This window comes from Geotrypetes seraphini, chromosome 1, assembly GCF_902459505.1.
Source record: "Geotrypetes seraphini chromosome 1, aGeoSer1.1, whole genome shotgun sequence".
Classification (NCBI taxonomy): domain Eukaryota; kingdom Metazoa; phylum Chordata; class Amphibia; order Gymnophiona; family Dermophiidae; genus Geotrypetes; species Geotrypetes seraphini.
Window position 1 is genome coordinate 485,709,467 of NC_047084.1, and position 22,514 is coordinate 485,731,980.

Genomic DNA, 22,514 nt, shown 5'->3' on the forward strand with positions numbered 1-22,514 from the left:
TTACTAATTGATGAAAGTGATTTTACAATAGCATAAAGCGTAGAGGTGTTTTTGATTTTAGACATGCAGTTAGAGTAATATTTCATTTTTGTTTCTTTGAGTTTGATTTTGTAATGTTGGGCGTGGGCTTTATATCTGTTGAGATTTGCTATGGATTTATTTTTCCTCCATTTCCTTTCAAAGCTTCGAAGTTGTTTCTTCAGCAGTATGAGCTCCATGGTGAGCCATGGGTTTCTTGCTTTTTTTGCCGAGATTGTATGCGTCTGGTAGGGGGCTAGGGTATCCAACAAAGATGTGACTGTTACGTTCCAGGATAGCACCTTTTCGTCTATTGATGATTCTTTATTTTCCTCAGGTGTTAATTGAAAAACTTTTAACATGTATGGTACTTATAATTTGCTGTAATCCTGATAAGTAACTGTTTTTGGAGTGTTATTGTACATGGTATTGTTCATGTGATATGAAAAGTTGATTCAATTGTAATCGGACCAGGGAATTGAGCTGTTGAAATTTAATACAAAAGAAGAACTATGAGAAATGGGAACCACTACCATGTCTAAGGTATGTCCTCTGCTTCACCCAGAGAGTGGTAGAAAACTGGAATGCTCTTCCGGAGTCTGTTATAGGGGAAAACACCTTCCAGGGATTCAACACAAAGTTGGACAAGTTCCTGCTAAACCGGAACGTACGCAGGTGAGGCTGGATTCATTTAGAGCACTGGCCTTTGACCAAAGGGCCACCGTGTGAGCGGACTGCTGGGCACGATGGACCACTGGTCTGACCCAGCAGCGGAAATTCTTATGTTCTTATGTTCTTGTGTGCGGGAGAGGATATTAGAGGATGTAAACCTAGATCAGAGAATAGAATTAATAATTCTGCCGTGAATGAATTATTCTGGTCTTCGCCCACTTCCTTTTGGTCTTGGGAGCTATTGATTGCACACACTTGGCTCTCAGACCACCTGCACTCATGGAGAGGCAGTACTGCAACCACTAAGCTTATCACTCATAGACAGTGGCAAACCAAGAGGGGGGGGGGAAGGGGCGGACTGCCCCAGGTGCACAGCTTGGGGAGGTGCACAGCCGGCCAGGTCCGGGTCCTCCTGCCCTCCTGCCAGGTCCGGGTCCTCCTGCCCTTCCTTTCCCCCGGTCTGCGCCGCTGCAATCTTACCTTCCCGCTGCTGCTGCTAATCGCTGACAAGAAGTCTTCTTTCCAGCGTCAATTCAGACATTGGAGAGGATGTTCTGGGCCAGCTGGGCAGTGATTGGCTGGCCCGGAGAGAAAAGGATTGAGTTAGGGAAACACAAGAAGGGTGAGGGAAAGAGGTGGCAAACTTTAGGTAGACAGTAAAAAAGGACATTGATGAGAGGGTAGTAAGAACGAAATCTAGACAGATTCAGAAAATAAATTGAAAAGGAAAATGAGGGAAAAAAGGGAAAGAGATTGCAGAGGAGAGATATAGGAGAGGGAAGGAGAGGAGAGAGATGCCAGACCAATGGGGGTGAAAGGAGAGATGGAAAGGGGAGGCATACAGTTCTGGAAGGGGCATAGAAGGAGAGAAGATGCCATATAGGGGAAGAGAGATGGCAGACAGTGGATGGAAGGAAGAGAGTTACAAGAAGATGAGGAAAGCAGAAATCACAGAAGACAAAGGTAGAAAAAAAAATTATATTTATTTATTGCTTTAGGAGACATGTGTCACTGTTTCTGTGGTGCACTATATGCAGAGTCCAGCTTCTTAATGGTTCAATTTAACCTTTGTCTATGTATTTCTATTTTATCCCCCCTTTTACAAAACTGTGGAGCGTTTTTTAGTGCCAGCCGTGGTGGTAGCAGCTCTGATGCTCAGAATTCTGTAAGCGTCAGAACTGTTACCACCGTGGCTAAAATCCACACTACAGTTTTGTAAAAGAGGGAGGGGTTAGTTTGTGATTACATATTCCATACTAGGCGAAGGTGTTTTCTGTGTGTTCAAAAGACATGGTTTTCTGTTAGGATTGACAGTGTAGGATTGATCTGTGCTGGTCTGGCTTGTTTAGTTTTACAATGGGTGTATTGATGTACTGCTCACTGCAATATATAAGATGCTGCCTTTTCCTAGGTACTCATGTGTGACGTGTGGTTTGTTACTAAAAATCATGTTTTTCTTACAGATGGGGGGGGGGATGTAAAAAAATGATGTGCCCCGGGTGTCACATATGCTAAGTACACCACTGCTCATAGGAAAAAAACATAATCTTCATCTTTTCTGAAGAGTTGTCATCGAGTGAGCATTCATCTTAGAGTGCCTTTTTGAATCCTTTGATAATCATGAAAGATTTTACTGCTTCCCAGGCAGTTTCCACCCAGGAACACACTTCTGTATAAGTGGCACAGCATTGTTTCCCTGTAGGAGAGAATGAGTGCTTGCCTTCATGCATCCACTTTTCCCGTTGTTGATGGACGAGGCATCTGAATGCATGATTTATGTCCAAAGGTCGTAGCTTACTGTTAAGTCCACTAGGTATAATAGTCATATGTGCCCTTGCACTATTTAACAGCTTCTGCATTAACTCTTTTTTTTAATGTGAGGCCATTGCATCGAATATTGCTAAAGATTTTGGTACAAACAATTCTCCAGGTCTCCTTTAGAATCATTTATCAATCTACTGTTTCATAAACACTTCATTCATCCATCCTTTTTCTTTTTTGCACACAACAACCATGCCTCTTGGAAAGATTTCACGGGGCACCATTATGCACTTGACTTTTACCAAAAGCTTTAGTTTTTGACCATCCACAGCATAGCTCAATATGATTGTAAAGCAGGTCTTTTTTGGCCTGTTGTTATAACCACTATTTTAATGCCACATGTAGTGACTATTCGTATAGCAGGTATGTCAAAAGCCAGGGGCACTTCATTCATATTTATTTTATGTCCAGGTTGAATGTTGCTTTTCTTTCGCTCCTCCATGACAAAGTTGCGTAAAATTGCCACTTTCTCTTCCTAGTCATCAGGTAACTTTTATCCTACAGTTGTTCTTGCTCATGAAATCGGTAACATTCACCTGCGCATCCAACTTTCTGTACTTACGTTTAGTATTTCTGATGGAGACAACGCTGCAACTTTCTCTTTGTGCAATTACCCATTCCCTGAGGTTAACCTCTATGTTCAGCCATTTTGGAGGTTTACCTCACTAAGCGCATTTTTGTGGGTGGAGTTTCACCACCATTTCTTCTTTCTCCATTCTCAGATTGATTTTTTCATCCACAGAGAAAAAATTCCCAGCCTCAGGAATTCCATTAACCTTGGTATATTTGATTGCCAAAAGCTTAAAAATTAATAGTAATATTAGGTTTACATTATAATATTAATTTGTCTTAAAATCATTCATATTTCACAGTCCTTTCTTTGTACTTTACTAGAAGGAATAAGCTGTATTCAAATAAAGTTTAATTCTCATAAGATTGACCCAATAGTCTACTTCTAAGTGGTTCTTTGTTTGAATTTAGTTCCTCAGGCTGGACCATCTCTTTGAATTGGCATTAGATGCCTGAAATGTAGCACAAATGTCCAGAAAGAGACATAGTATATTGGAATGTTCCACTGTAGAATATTTGTCATAGTTCCTCATTACATACCGTTTTCTCAGTCACTATTAATATAAACTCCTCCTACTGATTATATAAAATTTCCTTAAAATTGATTTCTGACCTGTTGAGCACGCTCCTATACCTTTTTTCTAATATTTCCAATTGCTCTTTTCCATAAGAGAAATGTTGTAAACTTTGTGAGTTGGAAAAATAATCATTGTCAAAAATGGTTATTCTTTAAGCTCATCTTCAGAAAAAGCAATCAATATGATTACAAGCTCATTTCACAAAATGGACTACAGCTGTAGTGTTAACGGTGGTATTAATTTTTGAACGTCTTTGAAAAAAATGGACAGTTAGTCATGGTACTTTGATTAAAGTTTCATAATTTTGGCTTTGGTAAAACTGGAAAGCCTTTATTTTTATGCTGACTGCTTTGGTGGTGTTCATGAACACCTCTGCCAGTTGTAATATGTCACTCAGAATGGCAACAGCAGCATTATATTCTGGCTTTTGACCAATTTGTCCAAGCAGTATTTGTGAACAGAGTTGTTGTCGTCTTCAATTTGTTCTTTATAATGCTGTGCCAGTGTTGCATAATTGTTCATTAAAGCTCTCACAGCAAAATGCCTTGAAGCCACCTAATTTCATTCAAAGGCCTGAATAAAACATTCACAATCTGTAGCCTGCTAAAGCTCTTCACATTTTTGATTTCACATATGACAGACTAAAAATTTTGTAAACAGTATTGTGAGGGAACGAGGGGCACTCTCACTGATACTGCAATTACACCACTTTATAGCAGGGGTTGTTAGTTCACAGAGTGGAAGAGTATGCCACCATAGTGTAGGTGGGACAGTTCTGCTGAGTAAAGGGGGTGAGACAGGCAAAAAGGAGTTCATATTAGAGAGCTGCATGGGAACGGGACTGACAGGAATTCCATGGGATTCCCCACTGGATCTGCGGGTATCCTGCGGGGATGGAGGTACCTTTAGCAGGGCTCCCGTGGGCATAGGTAGCAGAACGCTCCTACTTTTCCATGCCTTCCCTTCCCATCTATCCATGTGTACCATCTCCTCCCTCTTTCTTCTCTCCCATCTATCCACAAGGAACATTTTTCTTCTTATCTCTTCCCTGTCCACCCATTGCTGTGCACCCTCTCTTCCCTCTGCCTCCCCTTCCCCTCCATCCCTATGCACCATCTCATCCTTCTCCCATGGTCAGACATCTCTGTCTTCCCCCTTCCCCCCTCATTTGGTTTGGCATCTTTCTCCTCTCCTTCCCATAGCCTGGAATTTCTCTCCTCTCCCATGGTCTGGCATCTCTCTCTCTCTCTCCTTCCTTCCCTCTTCCCAAGGTCTAACATCTCTCTCCTCCTTTCTGCGGTCTGGCATCTCTCTCTCTCCCTTCCTTCCCTTCCATTCTGTGGTCTGGCATCTCTCTCTCTCTCCTTCCCATTCCAGTGGTCTGACATCTTTCCCTTCTTTGGGCCATCTCTCCTCCCTCCCAGTGTAACATTTCTTCCTCCCTCCTCTCCACCACTATCATGTCCAACAATTCTTCCTCTTTCTTCCTTTCCCCATCATCATCATCTCTCTTTCCCTCTCAAGCCACACATCTATGTTCAACAATTCTCAGTTCCCTTTCCCTCCCCCAACGGCAGCATTTCTTTCTCTCCTTTCCCACTACTACACTTATGCAGCATCTCTCTTTTCCTAACCCCCCCAGCCCGTGCGTTTGTCCTTCCCAATCCTCTCCCAGTACGTCCAGTATTTGTCTTTCCAAACCCCCTGAGCATCTGTCCTCCCTGCCTTCCCAGCTCCCTACCCCCTGCACCCAGCCTCTTCGTGTCAGGTTCTGTACCCAACCCCCTTCCTGCCCTCCCCTGTCAGACTCTGCACACAGCCCCACCTATCAGACTCTGCACCTTCCTCCCCCTGTCAAACTCTGCACACAGCCCCCCCTGTCAGACTCTGCACCTTCCCTCTATCAGACTCTGCACCCAGTCCCCCCTGTTCTCCCCTCCCAGAGCAAAACATGATTGCTGTCTGACCCCGGCACACCCCTCCCCCAAAGCAGTCCCCTTTCCCTCTCCCCCTGCCCCCTGTTGTGTCATGCCTGCCTGCTCTATAGCCCCTTCTGTTCACCCCCATGATTGCTGTCTGCCCCCAGCACACCCCTCCCCCCAAAGCAGCCCCCTTTCCCTCTCCCCCTGGTCCGCTGTTGTGCCATGCCTGCCTGCTCCATGGTCCCCTTATGTTTCCTCCCCCTCCCGTTCTTACCCTCCCTCCATGGTTCCTGGTATCTTCTGGCCCACTGGCACAAACCGCTGCTGCCCCTCTTCAACAAAGCAGCCTGCTGAGGTTCGCCGGCCGACTTTAGCGAACCTTGCAGGCTGCTCTCCACCTTGGTAGCACGTTCCCTCTGACATGATTGCGTCAGAGGGAACCTGCTATCAAGGTGGAGAGCGGCCTGCAAGGTTCGCTAAAGTCGGCCGGCGAACCTCAGCAGGCTGCTTTGAAGAGGAGCAGCAGCGGTGGCAGCGGTTGGTGAGTGAGGGCGGGAGGGGGGAGTCGCTGGCGTGTTCCCTGCCTCCTTGTTCCAAAATGGAATTCGGCACAGAGGGACACAGCACGGCGCAGCAATCACAAAACCCTAAGTGTGCATGCGTGCTTAGGGTTTTATTATTATTGATGATAATGGTGACCACAAAATTTAAAAAAACACAAAGCACACTGTACGCAGAGAAAATGTTAATTATCATTTATATTCGGGGTTTTTTCAAAGAGGTCAAGGCAGATGACTTTAAAATATGCTATCAATAACAACTATAGAAAAATTGACAAATATAGTGCAAAATATAGACAACAGATCTAAATTCTCAAAACTGACACATTTCGATCACTAAATTGAAAATAAAATCATTTTTCCTACCTTTGTTGTTTGGTGATTTTATGGGTTTCTGGTTGCATTTTCTTCTAACTGTGCATCCAATATTTCTTTATTTCTGCCTCTTCACGCTTCCTTTCCTCCGGACCTCATTCCCTTCCCCAACCAACATCTTTCTCTGTCCCTCCATGAGTCCAACTTTTCTTCCTCTCTCCTCCAACCATGGCAACATATCTCCCTCTCTCTCTCACTGTTCATCTGTCTCTCTCATCCCTTCCCTTGCTGCAAAGGAAATGGGGGGAGAGAGAGAGATCCAGGGTACATCTCTCCCACCCCCTCTACTGCCACATCCAACATTTCTCCCTCATCCCCCAGATCATGAGCAGCATTTTTTACCACTACCTACCAGCCCCATACCCAACATTTCTCCTTCTATCACCCCTCTCTAGCATCATGCCACATCTCTTCCTCCATCACTGTGTCCAACATTCCTCCCTTTGCATCCCCTTCAATCTGTCACTCTGTTACCTCTCCACCACCATATCCAACATTTCTCCCTCTCATTCTTATCTTCCCCATGCATCTCTGCCTCACTCCTCTCTCTCTCTGCCCAGTTTTCCTTTCTTCCTTTACCCATGTTAACCATCTCTTTCTTTCTCACTCAAACACTCATGCCCAATTCTCCCTTTCTATTCCCTCCCTCCTATGTCCCAAGTTAGTGCCCCCTTCCTCCCTCCCTTCTATGTGCCATGTTCATGCCCCCTCCCCAAGGAGTTTGTGCTTCCCTCCCTGCCTTCTAGCCTTTGTCCCAAAATCGTGCCTCTCCCATGTCCCCCCTCCTTTCTCCCTGTGTCCCAGATCATGTCCCCTCTCTCCCTTACTTAATCGCTCTAGGGCTTCCTTCAGGGCTCTTCAGTTGGTCTACTCCTTCTGCCTTCAGCGGCTCTTACACGGTGCACATGACTGATCAACAAACCTTCCCTTTGACATCAGCAAGGCTTCCAGGTCAGCCCATGCATCGTGAAAGAGTTGCTGATGTGACCGTGCAACAAGTACCACTGAAGGCAGGAAGAAACAGCCCACCTGGAAGGAGGTAACTGGCATTCCCCGCTGACCCGGAAGGCTTCCCTCCAACGTCAGCTCTACATCAGAGGGAAGCTGCCTGGGTCGGCTTCAGTGAAGGGGCGGGCAGGAAGGAGGGCATGGGATCCCCAGCGGCAGCTTTGGCGGATGTGGGGGGTGGGGAGGAGCAGGCAATGGCAGTCATTAAGGAGGAAGGGGTGCAGGAGACCCACGCAGTGCTGCTTACCCCCAACAAGCGGCTTGCATACCCCTAAGGGTACGCATATTGAGAAACACTGCTTTAGACCTCTCACCCACAGCTATCTTAGGTACCCACATACACACCCCAAATGTACAATCCTGCCCTACATATAAAAACTCCAGACCCATGCACACTGCAGTTTCCAATATCCATCCACATATACATAGGAGCTAGATCTGTGGGTGCTTGAGCACCACCCAATATTGAGCAAACTGTGTTCAGGGAGAGGTTATTTTCATTGGATTTAGCACCCACAATCACAGGGTCAACCCAAGGGACCAACTTTTGCATTGGAAGGGAAGAGAGGATGAGATACCTAAGTTATCATTTATTTTTTTTCATCAAAACGGGCCATCTATTAATATTCAGACCCACCCCCAATCCTGCCCTAGCCCCGCCCCCAATTTCTTCCATTCATTTTTCATGTACACACAATATCTTATTAATTCATAATGGTAAACATAAAATTTTTTTTAAAAACCACAATGCACACTGTATGCAGAGAAAATGTTAATTATCATTTATGAGTTTCGGTTTTTTTCCCAAAGATGGCAAGGCAGATAGCTTTAAAATATGCAATGTCACCTCAGTAATAACCATAGGAAAAAAGACAAATATAGTGCAAAATATAGACAACAGATAAATTTGCAAAACTGACACATTTTGATCATTAAATTTAAAATAAAATCATTTTTCCTACCTTTGTTGTCTGGTGATTTCATGAGTCTCTGGTTGCACTTCCTTCTGACTGTGCATCCAATCTTTCTTTCTTTCGCATCCAACATTTCTTTCACAATCCAGCCCCATCCCCTTTGGGTCCAGGTTTTTCTCTCTTTTCCCTGTTACCCTCCCCAGGTCTAGTGTCAGTTCTTCTTTGTACCTACCACCACCTTTGTTCCAGGTCTCCCTCTCTCTTCCTCCTCTGTTATGATCTTCCATCTCTCTGTTCTTCCTCAGGGTCTCTCCTACTCGGTCTGCACCTCACATAGTCCAGCATCTGCCTCCTTTTGATCCAGGCCTTTCTCTCTCTAATCTTTCTTGCTTTCAACCCCCCACTCTTTCTCTGCCTCTCTCTCTCCTTCCTTCCTCCCTCCCTCCCTCCCTCCTTCCTAAGTCCCCCTCATTGCCTTCCAGTCTTTGTCCCACCCCTCCCCCGAAGCCAGCCAGCCAGCCTGCCTGCCTCCCTTCCTCCCTGCCGCGCCGAAGCCAGTCAGCCTGCCTGTCTGCCTCCCTCCGAAGCCTGGACTACCACCGATTCTTCTGCTGCCCCCACCCAGTCCGCCGCCGCACCTGCTGCTGCATCCCACCCGCCACTGCCACAACAACCGCAAGAAAGGAAGGTCCAGGCACCAGTCCTCAAGCCTTCTCCCTGCCGTCACTTCTGAAGTCGGAAAGGAAGTTACGGGCCAGCCAGGTAACGATTGACTGGCCCAGAATTTCCTCTCTGACGTCAGAATTGACGTCAGGGAGAAGGCTTGAGGGCTGGCGCCTGGACCTTGCTTCTCTGTAGTTGTGGCGGAGGGCAAGAAGCAGGGAGAGAGCCATTCTCTGCGATCGCCTGTCCCGTTGTCCCCACACACACCTTTGGGACACCGTCTCTAAAAACGGGACATTTCAACTCTCTGGCCCCTACTATCTGGGAAACTATTTTATTTTAGGGCCCATCTTCATTTTTCCATGCAGGGCCCAGTCTTTGCCATCGGCCCTGGGCCTACAAATATACTCCCACTTATGGAGACTGCTGCTGCCTCTGCTCCTTGGAAGGAGACTGGAGTAGGAAAGAGGACCAGCCTGTTATATATATATATATATTTTTTTTTTTTTTACGAGATGAACAAAGATCTGCCCAACCTGAGCAAGTCTTGCAGCATAAGTTACTGAGGTATTGGGAGAGGCAGGCAGACAGACAATCAAGAGCAGGAAGTGCTGGCGGCCAGCTAGCTCTTAATTGCTTACATGTCGACAGAAAGACTGTGAGATTGAGGTAGGTCCAGGGGCCGGGCTATTGTCTGCAGGAAAGAGAAAGTAAAACTATACAACAGATCTGCAGGGTCATTTACATTGGTGTACGACCCCCCTCCCCCCCACAAGCAAAAACAACTTTTTCGTATAATTTTTTTTTAGAAGTGGAAGTGAATGAAATTTTGTTTAGGCATCTGCAACGTGGGTCTGTAATCTGAGGCTCCAGTGGCCTGTGTGTTGCGGCTGGGAGAGCGAGTTAGATCTAAGAGCAGCAGCCTGTGGGATGGTTTGAGTTGCTGTTCACTGCCTCGGGTAGGAGCTGCATCTGAACACCAGCTCGGGCAGCCCCCGGAGCAGCAGCAGCAATGACAGCTCCTTCCGCCCAGCTGGAAAAAGTAAGTTAGCAGCAGCGCACGGCTGCCTGTTGTCACATGAAAAGGTGTCAGGAAGGCAACCAGGCTGCGGAGATCAGAGGGTCCGTATTGTATTTTTATTGTATAAATTTTTTAATAGCTGAACTCAACCAAGGAGGTAATTAGAGACTCGCGAAAGGAAAAGATAAATGAAGAAGAGGTTAGGAAAGAGAAGTCATGAGGGAGGGGGTAGGAGGAAAAGGTTAGGGGGGGAAGGCAAACAGGGAGTGAGAAGAGGAAGGGAATAGGGAAGAGCCAGTTTGAGCGGAGGAGGCGGTGGCCAGAAAGATGAGGGTCAGAGAGAAAAGGCCTAAGGGCAGGAATTGGGGGAAGGGTGGGAAAGAGCAAAGGCAGGAGGGTATGAGAGGAGTTGCAGTTTTAGACAGTTGTTGGAGGTGGGAAGGTATGTGTATATGTTTTAAGGGTTTGAATGTGTCACTTAAGTCGCCCAGAGCCTGAGTAGGTATGCGTGACACACATTAGATTAGATTAGACTTTGGAGAATGTGTCTCTCTCTTTTAAATTGCAAAATACAAGAAAAAAAAAATGCATTTCTGTTTCTCTTTTTCCAGTATTGCACTGCTCATAAGAGTTTAGATTTTGGGGTGGCTATTTCAATTTTTGTTTGCATTTTTCTTCTCTTGTTTCCTTATTCTGTATCCTATACTGTATGTGTGACCAGAGGCAAAGGATTTTGCTAGTGTGTGGTTCCTGTTTTCCCTATAGAGGAGTATGGGGTGTAATATTTGCAGTGGTGCCTTTTCTTAGGTAGGATTGCTGCACTTATATGTAGCCCTAGGAGTAGGTGCTGTTTGATATGGCCTTTATTATATAGGTTCCTGGTATCTTTTTTTGTGGAAGATTTTTTATTTCACAAAGTGTTGGCAGCGGAACATATATCACGTTTAATATTTATATTTTGTCCTATGGTGAATTGTAAGGGGAAATGCTGTAGCTCCATTGTTAGGGAATGTGGAGTTTGTGTTACAGAACCAAGAGCTACAGCATTTATATTGAGTTTCCCTCCTGTACTGTATAGATTCTAGAATTCATGTTGAAGAATATTATCAAATAACTATCACGGTAGTTTTACTGAGTAGCTGACTTGGAGTTTTTGTACATAAGACTGACGGAACCTTTTTCTACTGTCTTTTATAGCTCCTTTAAATATAGGGAAGGGAACGGCTGTGATGTAGTAGTTGTGATATATGGAAATGTCATTTTGGTTTAGACTTAGAGCCTGACTGAAACCTGGATCTTTGGTTTTTGCATCCAAAATTAGCCACTTGGCTTCAGCAGAAGACAAAAAGCAAGACTGCTCCCCCAGCAGCCCCTACTCTCTTAAAAAAAAAAAAAAGTCCTGGTTCCGGTCTCAAAATAGCTTCTGAGATCTCCAGCTCACAAGCCATTTTGACCTGGAGCTGGCACATGTGCAAGAGGGCACTCCTGTGTCCATTACCCACCAATGAAGTTATGCCTGGGGGGCTGGGTTTGGGATGGGGCTGCCATATGGTAGTTATTCTATCGACAGTATGGAGGCTCTGAAGCTGCGCAGTGCTCCAAGGTAGAGAATTACATGGGGACAAAATTTGTCCCTGTCCCTGCGGGGTCTATCTCCATCCCCATCTCAACCTCACGAGTTCTTGTCCTTGCCCCTTCACGGAAAGCTCGTCCTTATCTACAGAAGCCTAGAACACTTTAAAATTATAAGTGTTCGAGGCTTGTGCACATAAGGACAGAGCTTGCAGGGACAGGGACAGAACTCATGGGGACGGGCCAGGAATGGAGATAGATCCTGTGGGGACAGGGACAAATTTGTCCCTGTGTCATTTTTAACTCCAAGGCTTGTCCTTTTGGCTGATTAATTAGGGAGCAGCGGATTCTGGCCAGCAGGCAGCTCAAGTTTCAAGTTTATTTAAAATATTTGATATGATCGCAATATCCAAATCCAATATGATTTACAAAAATTAAAAGTGGAAAAAATAAAAAAAAATCCAACAAACAGAACATTAAAAACAATTATGACGTAAAAATGCAATTGAGGGGGGGGGGGCTAAAACAAATTGGATTAAATACAATTCCAAAACTAAAATACCCTTGGCTAGAGGCAAAGGTTTATTTTATTTATTGGATATATTAATCATCTTATGAAGAGACTCGCCCCAGGTAGTTTCTAAGGGCTGCTTTTACTAAGGTGCACTAGCGTTTTTAGCGCACGCAGGAAATTACCGCGCGATAAACTTCTGGAACTAACGCCAGCTCAATGCTGACATTAAGGTCTAGCGCGTGTGGCAATGTAGCCCGCGCTATTCCGTGCGTTAAAGCCGTAGCGCACCTTAGTAAAAAGAGCCCTAAGTTGACCTCATTTATTTTATTTGTTTATATCTGGTCCAGTTTACCATAAAACGTACAATTTTGTTAACAGCATAACAATAGTTAAATGACCAAATATAAACATAAATACAATAACCCCCCCCTTTTACAAAGTGTGGAGCGGCTGCTGCACGGCAAATTCTCCGATGACCATTGAATCCCTGTGGGCGTTGGAGCAAATTATAGTGGCCTGTCGCGATAATCACCTTTGTAAAAGGGGGCCTAAATGAGGTAAACTTAGAAACTCCAAATAGAAACATAATAGTCTCAGAAATATACCCAATTAATAGCACTACATAACAATCATATGACAAAAATATGATAAATTGCTTTTTACTCCAAATTTCTACTCACATGTGAAGTACCCATGCCTGTTTTAATAATTGCCACTGTAAACAATTCCCTAACCCCTATTTCATCTGTTTGTCTGTTTTGATTAAATTGTAAACTCAGTTGAGTAGGAATTGTCTCTTTCGTGTTCAATGTACAGTACTGCATACATCTAGCAGCGTCATAGAAATGGTTACTACCGTGTTTCCCCGAAAATAAGCCTGGAGTACTGCATCCAGCACTGGTTGTCGTACATGAAGAAGGACAAGGTACTACTCGAAAAGGTCCAGAGAAGAGCGACTAAAATGGTTAAGGGGCTGGAGGAATTGCCGTACAGTGAGAGGTTAGAGAAACTAGGCCTCTTCTCCCTTGAAAAGAGGAGACTGAGAGGGGACATGATCGAAACGTTCAAGATAATGAAGGGAATAGACTTGGCAGATAAAGACAGGTTGTTCACCCTCTCCAAGGTAGGGAGAACGAGAGGGCACTCTCTAAAGTTAAAAAGGGATAGATTCCGTACAAACGTAAGGAAGTTCTTCTTCACCCAGATTGTGGTAGAAAACTGGAACGCTCTTCCGGAGTCTGTTTACAGGGGAAAACACCATCCAGGGATTCAAGATAAAGTTGGACAAGTTCCTGCTAAACTGGAATGTACGCAGGTGAGGCTGGACTCATTTAGAGCACTGGTCTTTGACCTGGGGGCCGCCACGTGAGCGGACTGCTGGGCACGATGGACCACTGGTCTGACTCAGCAGCAGCAATTCTTATGTTTGGATCCAAAAAACGCACTAGGGCTTACTTTCGGGATGTCTTTGTTTTTTTCATGTACAACAGTCATCTCTCCCTTCCTGTCCTCCACCCCAATTTGTCCTCTTTCCTTTTGTCCCCCCCATGTGCAGCAGAACCCCACTGACCCTGACATACCTCCGCTCCAAGGCCTCCTAAAGCAGCAGGGGTGGGGGTTGCTGAATTGACGAGTCTGATTTTTTTTTCCAGCAAATCAGGAAGCACTAGTGTTAAGGATGGAGTCAGGGAGTGTCGGGGACATGGGGGGGGTTTCGGGGGTCAATCTTAACTAGAGCTCATTTTTGGGGTAGTGCTTATATAGGAGCATCTTTAAAAATCATGCTAGGGCTTATTTTCGGGATAGGTCTTATTTTTGGGTATACAGGGTAGTAGTAGCACAATACAAACATTAGCATAATAGACATTGTGGAAGAAATAAGAAATACAGTAGAATCTCAGTTACCTGGCATCCATGGGGATTGGTGGATTCCAGATAACTGTTTTCTCGGTTGATTCAGTGTGCTGTGTTAGAACACAGATCTCATACCCTTCCCGCCTGAAGCACCAGCGCAGCAGCGGCAATGTGTCAGAGGAAAGGCCCTGCTAGGGCTGGCCGCGAGCAGCCTATTTTGAGGTTGCCTCCTGCTGACCGGCTACGCTTTGGGTAAGGAAGGGAGGGAGGAAGCGAGTGAGGGGGTGTCCAGTTCAGGACTGCTGCCTGCTTTTGCCACTTTAGGGCTTGAGGGAGGTAGGAGGGCTTTGCAGCTCAGGGCCGCTGCTGTGCTGGTGCTTCAGGGGGGGTTATTTCGCAGTTGCTTTTGTGCTTAGGGGCTTAAGGGAAGGAGGGAGGATTTGTAGCTCAGGACGCTGGTGCTTCAGGTCAGGAGGGAGGTGGGGTTTGTGATTCAGAACTCCTGCCGCTTCTAGTTTTTCAGGGCTTGATGGAGGGAGGGAGGGAGGGAGGTTTGCTGCTCAGGACCACTGCCACTGGTGCTTCAGGGGACATTCTTTTTTCACCAATGATTTTTTTTTTGCCAGTTGGGAGAGAGGGCCAGTTAACTGAGAGTCGGTTAATTGAGATTCTACTGAATATAATAAACTCGATTAATAAAGATGTAATATGATATCGGCATAATATGTTTGTTTATTTGTATTTAAATACCGCTCTTCAATGCATCAGTGCGGCGTACATCAATTAAAAAGGAAAAGAACGCCAAATATTCATGACAGAAAGATAAAAGAAAAAATAAATAAGAAAAAAAAAATAAATCTGGCAGTCAGGGCCTGTCTAGAAGACCTTTGCACATGTGTCGACGTCGACATGATGATGCCATGTATGCAGGTGATGTCATCGTGTCAACGTCGGTGCACTTCTGGATGCCGCAGCCACTATGTTTACTGTACTGCAGCTTGACAAAGTTTGCGGAACACTGGGTTAGGAGAAGCAGGCAACTCGGTTGAATCTCAGCAATTGGATATGAACTTGATTGAATTACTTGAAAGTTCTGTGGAGCTTGTTTCTTGTATTAGAGCCAGACTTCAACATTACTTCAGAAATGTGAATGAGTTGTGTTTTGGTTCTACAATATGTGTATTTCCTGATTTGCCTCTTTTGCCCCTAACTAGGAAAAGGAACGTTCTGGTGTTGAAACTGCTGCTAGTGTTGAAACTGAGGGTTCTAGCCCTTGCAGGGACTTTTCCTTATTATTGTGTAACTCAAGGTGGTAATACTTTTTGTTTTTTGAACTGAATCAACTTGTTGAGTTTTTGAATGCTAGGGAAAATCCTGTTACCATGTGATCATTGCTTTGTTGCAATGTTTAACCAGCTTTTCTAAGCTTGCTGCTTATCTCTTCTGCTCTTATTCCCTTGGTGGAAGTTTATTTTTCCTGTTCTTGACTTCTAATATTGTGGGCTAAAGTTTTTTTTAGATATTTCTTTTTCTGTTGTTAATAACTTCTTAAAAAGTTTATTCTTCCTACTACATCATTCATCATATTGGTTGATGAATGTAAATAATTAAGAGATGCATAAATAAAATATTTTACAAGAAATCCTAATTCACTGGCCTCCGATCTTGACCAAACCAGCTTTGGTGAAGGAAAGCGAACTTGGTATGCATCTTTCTCAAACTTGCAAGTGAAGCAGAAATTCATTGTTAAGTTCTTGGTCTATTTTCACGTGAGAATTGTGCAGAATAGTAAGAGATTGGTGTTCATAATAGTAGTATTAATAAACTACATAATTTAACAGCGGGATTATTTTCCTATAAGACAGTGGTCTCCCAGTGCATGGCCCCAGGGCCATAGGAGGCCCCCCGAAGTCCTTCATTGCGGCCCTCAAATAGTTGGCTGAAATACTCTTCAGATCCTGCAATATTGCCCATTTCATATAACATAACATAAATTTTTATTTATATACCGTGAATGCCTTTCGGTTCTAGGCGGTTTACAGAAAAATGACTTAGAAGAGTCAGCAAACTACAGTACATCTAAGAAGAAGAGAATTGAAAAAGGAGGATGGATTGAGACATCTGGGTTTTACTCCCATTGCTTTCAGTGAAGTAAAACCTGGATATCTCAATCTGTCCTCCTTTTTGTGGAGATTGCTCTGAGGAAAGGGATGTTACCAGTGGTATGCCTCAAGGTTCTGTTCTTGGGCCTGTTCTTTTTAACATTTTTATAAACGATATTGCTGAAAGGTTGTTGGGTATGATTTGCCTTTTGCGGATGATACCAAAACCTGCAATAGAGTAAACATGCCATGAAGAAAGGCCTGGCGAAACTTGAAGAATGGTCTGAAATTTGGCAAGCTAAAATTTAATACTAAGAAATACAAGGTCATTCATTTGGGCTGCAAAAACCCAAGGGAAAGGTACAGTTTAGGGGGTGAAGAACTTATGTGCATGACAGAAGAGCGGGACTTGGGTGTGATTGTATGTGATGATCTTAAGGTAGCCAAACAGGTTGAAAAGGTGACAGCGAAATCTAGAAGGATACTAGGTTGCATAGGGAGAGGTATGGCCAATAGGAAAAAGAGGTATTGATGCCCTTGTATAAGACTTTCATGAGACCTCATTTAGAATATTGTGTACAATTCTGGAGGCCGCACATTCAAAAAGATATAAAAAGGATGGAGTCAGTCCAGAGGAAGGCTACTAAAATGGTGCGTGGTCTTCGTCATGAGGTGTATGGGACAGACTTAAGATCTCAATCTGTATACTTTGGAGGAAAGATGGGAGAGGGGAGATATGATAGAGACGTTAAAATGCCTACGTAATGTAAATGCGCATGAGTCGAGTTTGTTTCATTTGAAAGGAAACTCTGCAACGAGAGTGCATAGGATGAAGTTAAGAGGCTCCGGAGTAATCTAAGGAAATACTTTTTTACAGAATGGGTGGTGGATGCATGTAACAGTCTCCCAGAAGAGGTGGTGGAGACGGAGACTGTGCCTGAATTCAAGAGGGCCTATGACTGGCATGTTGGATCTCTCAGAAAGAGATAATGCTTACTGTGGATGGGCAGACTAGATGGGCCATTTGGCCTTTTATCTGCCATTATGTTTCTATATGTCTATCACAGTATAAATATATTTTAAAAATAAGTGAAAAGTGCTCCTTTTTCTGGAGCCATATGGTAACCCTACATTTATGGAATTTGCTGCTTTCCAAAATAAAGTGAGTTTTTAAAAGATATCCTTGTATCAATATTACATAGTTACAGTACATATAGTAGTAATTGATGACATCTAGTCTGCCCAATAGTCATATTCTTTATCAAAGTATTATAGAACCAACAATTCAATAATAGTATTATTAGTGGTATTAATTTTAATGTTTAATACTCATTCTGAATAAGCAGTATGATCCGGATGGTGACGGGACAAAGCTGCACCAACATTTCGGAACAGACAGTTGTGCGCAAGACTCCAGCGTGCTGCTGTAAAAGTTAATTTTAAAGAGCTACAATGGGAGGCGTGGGGGGAGGAACCCCCCCACTTTACTTAATACTGTTTGCGCTGCTGTTGGGGAGGGTGTGAGGGTTGCAACCCCCCACATTATACAGAAAAATCAGGAAAAAGTTAAGTTTCCTCTATAATGGGAGGTTCCAACCCCCCAAAGCCCCCCCCAACGGCAGCACTAACACTATTAAGTAAACTGGGGGGGTTCCCCTCTCACCTCCCCATTGGAGCTCTTTAAAATTAACTTTTCCGGCAGTGCGCTGGAGTCTTGCGCCCAATTGTCTGGGCTCAAATGTCGGCACGGCTTTGTCCCGCGTGCGAATGACTGTGAACCGACCCGGATTCTATAAAAGGCACCTAAATTGTCGTGCCTAGCTGATCTAAGTGCGTAACTTCACCGATAAGAATTAGCACTTCATAATTGGCTTTAATTTAAGGTAATTGGTTGGTAGGTGCCTAACTCAGTAGACGCCTAGTTCAAGGTGCCTACCAGAAAGTTGGCATGGCTATTAGGGGTGGATCATGGGTGTATTTTGTTTGTAGGTGCCTAAAGTGGACTTAGGTGCCGGTACTTAAACCAAGAAAACCCTGGCACAAATAGGGGAAGCCTAAGGTTTAGATGCTTACCGGCACCTAAATCCACTGTAGGTACCACTAGGTGCATTTCTATAAATGGTGCCTAACTTAAGATTGACCTGTGCTAGGCACTGCATTCCTTGGCACCTGTGTTTTAGGCATCATTCAAAGATTCAGGGCCTATGTGGATAAATTTGAAATCTTTTGGTAGCCCTCAGAACTTGTAGTTTCAGGTTTATTTAAAAATTTGATAGACCGCCTTATTAAAATTCAAAGCGGTTTTACATAATATAAAAACAAAGTATAAAAAGAACGTACGATAAAAAACTAATTATAAATAATGCTACAAACAATCAAACACACTGACAAACATTAACTTACTGATACAGGATGGAAAAGGGCAGAAATGCAATTTGTATAAAGAGAAAGAGGGGGAAAAGGACCAAAACAAAAGGAAGGGGAACAAAATATAAATAGTCTAGAACAGTGGTCTCAAATTCGCGGCCCGGGGGCCACATGCGGCCCTCCAGGTACTATTTTGAGGCCCTCAGTATGTTTATCATAGTCACAAAAGTAAAATAAAAGTTTCTTGATCATATGTCTCTTTAGCTCTAAATAACAATATTATTATTAAGACAGTCAAAAAGAAAGATTTATAAACTATAAAGAGTTTTACCTCATGCTAAATTGTCATTTCTTTAATAAGACATTAACTATTTTTTTCTGAGGCCCTCCAAGTACCTACAAATCCAAAATGTGGCCCTGAAAGGGGTTTGAGTTAGAGACCACTGGTCTAGAATAATGTAAGATAAGCTAACATGATTAAAATATGGCAAGGAACAGATTTCCATTACCGTCCTTAGAAGGACTATTATACACCAAATGCATCTTTAAAAAGAAAGGCCTTCAAGTTACTTTTAAATTTATCCAGGGATGTAATTTCTCTTATATAATTTGGTGCTGAATTCCAGATGGTAGGGGCCGTAATGGAAAAGATGCTAGTACGCATAGTGTTAATGTATCTTACTATGGTCCTTTACATGTAAAAGGTTGGAGACCACTGATTATATGTCAAAATTTATTAGAAACTACAACTATCCATTCAGTTGTGTCTGACTCTTGGATACACTGTAGGCCAGTCCTTACCATTCTTCCTTGTTTTCCATGGCGGCTTTCAATTGCTTGATGTTCATTCCTGTGCCAGCTTAATTCAGAAAAAACAAAATTTTTTGGTAGCTTCACCTCATCCGTTTGATACTAAAACATCATTGTGTATCAATAAACTTTGGGCTCCTTTTACTAAGCTGCGTTAGGGCATTAATGCGCAAAGTAGCGCGCGCTAGACGCTATCCCTAAGTTGCAGCTTTAGTCACTTGAGGAACGCAGAGAGAGGGGAGACACGATCGAGACGTTCAAATATGTCACGGGCCGTATCGAGGTGGAGGAATATATCTTTTTTTCTTAAAGGTCCCACAGCAACAAGAGGGCATCCGTTGAAACTCAGGGGTGGAAAATTTCATGGTGACACCAGAAAATATTTCTTCACCGAAAGAGTGGTTGATCGCTGGAACAGTCTTCCACTAGAGGTAATTGAGGCCAGCAGCGTGCCAGATTTTAAGAAAAAATGGGATTGGCATGCGGGATCTCTTCACGGAGGGAGTTAGGGGGTGGGACATTGGTAGGGGCAGACTAGATGGGCCGTGGCCCTTTTCTGCCGTCAGTTTCTATGTTTCTATAATACTGGACCAGGGTTTGACTATGAAGGACCAGGTGGACTCTTTGGTTAGAAAGGGTTTCTTTACTCTTTGGAAGCTTCGGTCCATTAGAGCAGTGGTTCCCAACCCTGTCCTGGAAGACCACCAGGCCATTTGGGTTTTCAGGATAGCCCTAATGAATATGCATGGGGCAGATTTTCATGCCTGGCACCTCCATTATAAGCAGATCTCTCTCATGCATATTCATTAGGGCTATCCTGAAAACCCGACTGGCCTGGTGGTCTTTCAGGACAGGGTTGGGAACCACTGCATTAGAGCATGTTTTGATGTTATATCATTTAGAATTTTGGTACAATCTCTTATATTACCGTATTTTCACGCATATAACACGCATACGTGTATAACACGCACACGCGTATAGCGCGCGGGTCCAAACCATTTATGTAAAAAAATTTTTTTATATAGCACGCACACGCGTATACCGCGCATGCTGCTATAACCTCCTCCCGCCACTCCCGCTTCCTCCCTCTTCTCCGAGATTCTCAGATTCAGAATCTCGGAGAGAGCGAGACCAGAAGGCTTTGAGCATGTGCAAATGCTCAAAGCCCAGTCCAGCTCGGCACAGGGAAGAGGGAGGATCTCCCTCGCACAGCACAGCCCAGCACAGCCCAACGAGGGAGGATCTTCGGGCACTGGCACTGGCACGTCCTGTGCATTGGTGCTGGTGCCGGTGCCCAATCGGGTAAGCGACCGATGTCTTTGCGGTGCTGGGGGGTATGTAGGATCGCGGGGGAGGGGGGGTGTGACGTGAGCTGGGGGGAGGATGCCGGTTCGCAGGGGGGATGCCGGATCGCACTGAAAAAAAAAATTTGTATAACGCGCTCACACATATAATGCGCATGGTCATACTCGGTTTGTAAAATCGTGTATAACGCGTGCGTTATATGCGTGAAAATACGGTAAGTCAACTTGATTACTGCAATATTGCCTACTTAGCAATTTCTCAGAAGAATATGCAACGATTGCGAATGGTGCAAAATGCAGCGGTCAGGTTAATTTTTAGGTTGAAGAAGTATGATCATGTAACACCTTCCTGTCGAGTGCTGCATTGGTTGCCGATGGAGGCACGTGTGAAGTTTAAGTTTGGTTGTTTTTGTTGTAAGGTTTTATTTGGTTTAGCTCCTAAATACATAACTGAGCTTTCCTCTTTTGCAACCAACAGACATAAGAGAAACTCACACCTGAATTTTGTTTTTCCGCCGGTTAGAGGATGTAAACTTAAAAAACATCATCAATATCTTTTTTCGTATCAGGTAGCATTAAGGGGCAAAGATCTAGAACAATTGCTTCTGCTTACTGATACTTAAGGGAATTTAGGAGCCATCTAAAAACATATCTGTTTTTGAAATACTTAGGTAGCTGATTTGTAAAAATTTTATTATGCAATAATAAAATCTTTTTAGGGTTTTTAGTTATTGGCTTTTAACTTTTTAGTTTTATTCAATTTTGTTGTATTTTTAACTATTGTAAACCGCATAGAACTTTACAGCCTTGTGGTATATAAACTGTTATTATTATTATTATTATAATGGGCCTTTTGTCTCCCCTGCTTCCTTTTATCACTGACCATTCTGAGTAACACCTTCTTTTCTAGTGAATTCACCCTTATCATATGTCCAAAATAGGACAGTTTCTGTCTGATAATCTTGCCTTACAGGGACAACTCTTGAGTTTATATAATCAAGAACCTGGGCAAGTCATATAATCCCCTCATTGCCCCAGGTACACTAGATAGATTATGAGCCCAAAGGGACAGACAGGGAAAAATGCTTGAGTGCCTGAATAAACACATGCAAACCGTTCTGAGCTCTCCTTGGGAGAACGGTATAGAAAATTGAATTAAAAAAACCAAAACAAAAAACATCTATGTTGGTGATCCTAGCTGTCCATGGAATTCGTAGAAGTCTTCTCTAGGAACACAGCTCTAAGGCATCACATTTTTTTCTTCTACCTGCTTTCGTGAGTGTCCATGTCTCGCAGCCATATGTCGCGATTTTGTTTGATGGTGACTGAGACATCCATGCACTCCCATATTTGGTCCATGCTCACCATAGCTGCATGCTCCAGTGCTATTTGACGCTTGATCTCTGCTGTCAAAACGCCACTGAGATCAATGAGGGACCCAAGGAAATTGTGGATTTTTATGTGGATTTTCTTGTTGGCAGTACCGTATTTTCACGCATATAACGCGCGCGTTATATGTGTGAGCGCATTATCCCCTTTTTTTTTTAACATAGTTCCCCCCCGATGTCTGATTCACCCCCCTCCCCCCGCAGGACCGCTCGCACCCGCACCCCGAAGGACCGCTTGCGCTGGAACACGCACCCGCAGCCGCACCCCCACCCCGAAGGACCGCTCGCACCCCCACAGCCTCCCCACCCCCCCATCATGTAGAAGTTTCCTACTGTCGTCCTGCTGCTTCCTCTACCGGCGGTCCTGCCCCTTCTCTTAGCCCTGCGTCTACCCTGATTCCTCTTCAGGCGGTCCCGCCCTTTCTCTGACATCAGAGAAAGGGCGGGACTGCCGGAAGAGGAAGCAGGGTAGACGCAGCGT

At 44.1% G+C, this 22,514-nt stretch overlaps 1 protein-coding gene across 6 annotated transcripts in view; it reads left to right on the forward strand.

Annotated features, from left to right (window-relative positions):
- Positions 1 to 22,514, forward strand: part of PTBP3 (polypyrimidine tract binding protein 3) — a 255,937-nt gene that overhangs the window by 15,184 nt on the left and 218,239 nt on the right. Inside the window, exon 1 of one of the 6 annotated variants that reach the window (XM_033926075.1) lies at positions 9,691 to 9,770. The exons of 2 other annotated variants lie outside the window; for them this stretch is intronic. Coding sequence is in view for 1 of the 4 variants with exons in the window: in XM_033926058.1 (XP_033781949.1) it covers positions 10,114 to 10,143 (30 nt within the window). In the remaining 3 variants the exon portion in view is untranslated. Of the gene's footprint in view, positions 1 to 9,690; positions 9,771 to 9,812; positions 10,144 to 10,185; positions 10,224 to 10,507; positions 10,565 to 22,514 lie in introns of those variants that run through there. 3 more of the 6 variants (XM_033926058.1, XM_033926093.1, XM_033926084.1) reach the window with 3 other exon arrangements.